Below are 4,776 nucleotides of genomic sequence, written 5' to 3'. Positions count from 1 at the left end.
GAAGCTGCAGAGCAGGGATCACACCACCCTCAGTGACATCTATCTCAACAACATCATCCCCCGCTTTGTCCAGGTCAGCGAAGACTCGGGGCGCCTGTTCAAGAAGGTAACTAAGTGTTAAAATTCATGTCATTATGTTTGGCCCTCCTGAAATACAAAGTTATTGCTGTTACTTCTGCTGGATCCGTTTCTTGTTGGCTGTGACCAACACATGGAGCAGTTTCCCCTCTTTGTTGGACACTGGTGCTCCACATACCTTGGATTTCTGTAGTAATTTTCTCCAAGTATTTCAGTCCTTTCCCAAAAGGGGTCTGTTGAGACCTGTTGGTCTAAATTCAGGCCATGTTTGTGTTGGGTTTTTTTTTCCCTTTAAGCTGTTCACAGTTTTGTATGCATTTTGAAACTCTTTTTAAATAAGATAAACCCTCCAGGTTTTCAACTCTGAACATAATAAAGAAAACTCTCCAAAGACAGGTTTATATCCACTGCAGAGGAGAAACTACTGTTAAAAGGGAAATTAGGGAGAATTCCTACTATGTCAGATAATAAAAGAATATATTGTCCTTCTCTGGAAAAAGGAGAAAACACAGCTGAGGTCTCTTTTGTTAGCCTTGTTCTCTTTTTCTCCCCTTGATTTCCACCTGGAAAAAAAAAGGTGGGGCAATGTGGGAGTGTAGTTTCACTATTAAGAATCTGTTCTTCCACTTGAAGAAACATGATATGGAAGCTTTGAAACTCCCATTAAATGGTAATGTGTAGCCTCTTGAGAGGTTTGTCAATGGCTGCAACATCTGCTTGTTAACATGTTAAAAACATTGCAATTCTAACTTGGAAAGCAATTTCTCTCCCCCCACTTCCCACCCCCTTGCAATGTGTCATGATCTGTGAGAGTTATTCCTACTATGGCAAGGCCTGGAGAGGGGGCTGTGGAAGGACCTGAGCTTTCCAAAGAGTACTTTTGTGGAGACACACCCTAAATCACACTGCCCCTAAGAGAGAGACATGGCAGAGGAACACCTGATAAAAAATTCCTAGTTTACTTTCATGTCTGCCTTTTGGCCTTCAGTGGTGTCAGCTGTTATATTAAAGAAGAGTCATGTGAGTAGAGTGTGACTTTAAAATTCAAATCTATTTAGGTGCTGACTTGGCAGTAATTGGAGGCCTCGTTGACTTCTCACTCTGGTCTTGACAGTCTTTTGAAGTGTCTTGAGGAAGGAGTGTTCAGGTATTTCTGAACACCTCGATAGTGATAAAGAGAGTCTGTGTAGTGCAGTCCTTTTAGACTGCTAGAAAATGAACAAGGCTAAATCTCATGCGGGATAATTCATGTTAAGATGCACTTGAAGGAGCAGTGTTTTGTTGTGTGTTACCTGGAGAGCAGGAGAAATTTCCCCTTTCACGGCAGGTGTTTTGTGTGTGTTGGCAACTGATTTCTGTAGGAGAATGGAAATAAGTTCAAGTGCACTTTTGTGTTCCTTGTCCTCTGGATTTATGGAGTTTTTCAATGTATAGCAACAGAGCAGGAAAAATGTATTGAAGAGTTTCTCTCCATTTCTCTTTCAATTCTTTTTCTGAGACGTTGCCCAAGCAGATGAGGAACCTTCTCATTTTCAAGTTATGTCACATAAAGACCTTTTTGACCTTTTAAAACTTTCTGGTAATTACATTATGGTTGATTAGATACTTACACGGGATTATTGAATGGCAGTTCCTCTTCAATTCCTTTAATCCTTCCAAAGGATCAGTAATCTCCCCACTGAATTTCAACAAGGGCTGTGCCTGAACAAAGTGGCTGAGAAAATGCCTCAGCAAGGAAGTACATGGAAAGTGATACCATCCCAGTTTGGCTGGAAACTGGCACCTTGATTTTCAGCCCCTTGTATAAGCATGGTCTCAATCTGGTTTATTTTATTTAGGGCATTAGGGCTTTAACAAAAACAAGCAAATAACCAACTAACAACTAAACCCCCTCTGGTTTATTTCTCTGAGACCAAATGCAACTCCCTATTAATTTGTGCTAACAAAAGGGCACTTGTTGCTCAATTCCAACTACTTGCTGCCTGCCTGTTTGCCAGGCACACCAAATTGGCTGGAGGCCAACACAGGTATTAGATTGCTGCTCCACTTGTGCTGGGTGGTTAAAAACAACAATTGCATCCTGTCTTTATCTAGGGAGTCACGTAGTTGAATAAGATAGCAGCTGATAAACAGAGACATTTGGTTGAACTTGGATCTGCTCCTCCCTGTCCTTTTTCACTGAGGGTCTCACCTTCCTAAGCCACAAGAAGCAGCATGAATTATTGCAACAACTACTGTAGGCTAGAAAACAGTTGTGGTGTGTAGTTGAAATCTGCAAATCAACCCCATATTTCATGGATTTAAAAAGGTTTATTTGTAAAACCCCTCAGTATATCCCAAGGGTATGACAGGCAATCTTCAGAATATCTCTGGACTGTAAGCAGACAAATGGTACCTTTTTGTGGATGAAAAAACAGGGACAGGTGGATGAAGTCATTTGTCCAGGGTTGGTCAGCAAGTGGCTGACAAAGCCAGGATGCCTGGCTGTATCAGTATCTGTAGGTGTTGAAGGGGAATAATGAGGTGACCCAGCAAGATACTTAGGAGGGGCGTGTGCTTCTGTGCCTCTAACTGGGAGGTGGAGGTGATGTTAGCCCAAGGGGAAGGTAGCCCTATTGTTGAGAACCTAAAAGACCATTCTCCTCCCTCTCCCCTTGGCTGCTTCCATCCTGTCATAAACTTAAGACATCCTTTCCCATTTTTTAATGCAGAAGAGCTACCAAGCTGTGTGGCAGCTCAGGAAACTGAGCACTCTTTAGCAGTCCTGAAACAGATCTAATTTGCACAGTAGCTGCACAGAGAACAGGGTTTCTGAGCCCTGCTGCAAACCTGTGAAGCTGTGGAAGCAGATTTGGAGGTCCCAGTGAAAACCCAAAGGTGAACAAGCTCTGAATGGCTCAGCTGAATGAGTGTGGTGCTGCATCTCAGCAGATCTAATTAGCCAGGCTTTGTCAGTGAAATAACTGGCTGTATCCTTCTGAGACCAGAGTTTCCTGCCTCTCCTGTGCCACACGGACGTTCCAGCTCAGCCACTGGTGCTGCAGGATCTGCTGTCTGCTCTGGCACACAGAGGGTACTCGAGCTGAAAGGCTCTGCAGGTCAGGGAAGTGCTGCCTGCAGGAGGAAGAGCCTCAGCTGTGATGCTCTCAGGGCCTTCAGCTTTGCTTTAACACCAGAGCTTGGCTTACCTGGTTTTCCAAAGGAAATGGTAGCTGTTGGAATCATGCTGCCAATCTCACTGGTGATTTGGGAGCTCTGTCCTTGTCTCATGCTATCTGAGGAGTCTGTGTTAAAAACAAGGACACTTCATTATGTTCTGAGGAACGTATTTTTAACACATCTGTGTGGAGATAACCTTGTAAAAAGTGCTGCATGTGTCTGGCTGATGGCAGGTGCTCTAGTAACTTATGTTTAGGAACTATGCACTGGGTTGTAAATTATGCCATGAAATATGGAGAGGATGAGTGACACAGAGATCCTCATTTGCTGAAACAAAATCCTGGGGCATGAGATCCTTTTCTTGGGCCGTTTATAATTCAGGGCTTTCTCAAATCAGTGCTTTGTGTCATGCGAGGGCTGAGCAGGTGAGCTAGGGAAGACGGGCAGGGTAAGAAGGCTGTACTTCAGATCCCTTTTGTTGCTGAACTCTTGAGTTGCTGTATCTTGCACTGTCTGAAGTGGTGAGTGTTTTCAAAGGAGAGACATCCAAGTGCAGCTGTAATCCAGCCTCAGGGCTGCAAAGGGCCTGAGTGGGTGTGATAAGGTCTGTGCTGGGAAGGGAACATCCGTGGGGGCAGCAGAGATGCAGAGGGAAGCAGGGTGGGAGCTGGATGTGTTGCAGCTGGAGAAGCACGGAGCCCACGGGGGGCAAACCAGGGGTGTCTGCTGTGGTGGCAACGTGGGGTTTGTCTCTTCCAGAGACTGTGCTGGAGAAGCCTCAGGCTGAGGTTGATTCTTGTGTTCGCTCTTGGACCATTTATATACAAAGGGTGCAGCAGGGTTTGGATGGGTCTGTCTTGAAACCAGTGAACTCCTGAAATTCCAGCAGTGGTGCCTGCAGCACACACAGGTTTTCAGGGGGATGGTGTTTGGATTTGCAGGGTCCTGGGAAGTCTCCATGGGCTGTGGCTTGGTCTCAGGCAGTTTTTCTGTTCGTGTCTTCTGATGAACAGATCCCTCTCCAGGCCTGTGTTACGATGTGGAGGGTCTTACTTGTTTGAGTGTTAGATGGAGGCTTGCCAGCCACTTCAAAGCTATCTCTGCTGATAAGAGAAGCTGCATTTTTGCCAAAGCTAGCACTGAAGTGGTGCTGGATGTACAGTGTGTGTCAGTCCTGGTTCTTGCTGCTCTCGGATTTATTCACTCAGTTACCTCTCCCTGCAAAACCTTCACAGGTCTGAGCACTGGGCTGTTTGCACCAGATGTGGTTTTATGTCTTACTGGGACCTGGCAACCTAAGGTATAGGTATGTGAGCACTGTTCTCTTTCAGTGCCCTTTTTTTGGGTTTCTCCTGAGAAAAACACTTGTGTCAGTGAAAGCTGTTGTCAGTCAGGGCTTGCTGCTGGAGCACATGCAGATGAGTCCCCCGGGCGTCAGTGGGGATCTGGTGTTTGGCTTCAGGAGCAGGGTCTGCAATTCTGTGCTGCCACATCAGGAGAGGAAGATAAATGGGGAAATAAATAACTCCTCTTGAGCAA

The 4,776-nt window shown here is 45.3% G+C and overlaps 1 protein-coding gene across 1 annotated transcript in view; it reads left to right on the top strand.

Annotated features, from left to right (window-relative positions):
- Window positions 1-4,776, top strand: part of SRGAP2 (SLIT-ROBO Rho GTPase activating protein 2) — a 94,111-nt gene that overhangs the window by 38,842 nt on the left and 50,493 nt on the right. Inside the window, exon 5 of the mRNA XM_009997521.1 lies at window positions 5-106. Within this exon, the coding sequence (XP_009995823.1) occupies window positions 5-106 (102 nt within the window). The remainder of the gene's footprint in view (window positions 1-4; window positions 107-4,776) is intronic.

This window comes from Chaetura pelagica, unplaced genomic scaffold (assembly GCF_000747805.2).
Source record: "Chaetura pelagica isolate M959 unplaced genomic scaffold, ChaPel_1.0 scaffold215, whole genome shotgun sequence".
Taxonomy (NCBI): domain Eukaryota; kingdom Metazoa; phylum Chordata; class Aves; order Apodiformes; family Apodidae; genus Chaetura; species Chaetura pelagica.
The sequence above is the reverse complement of the archived record's forward strand: the minus strand, read 5'-3'. Positions and strand labels throughout refer to the sequence as shown.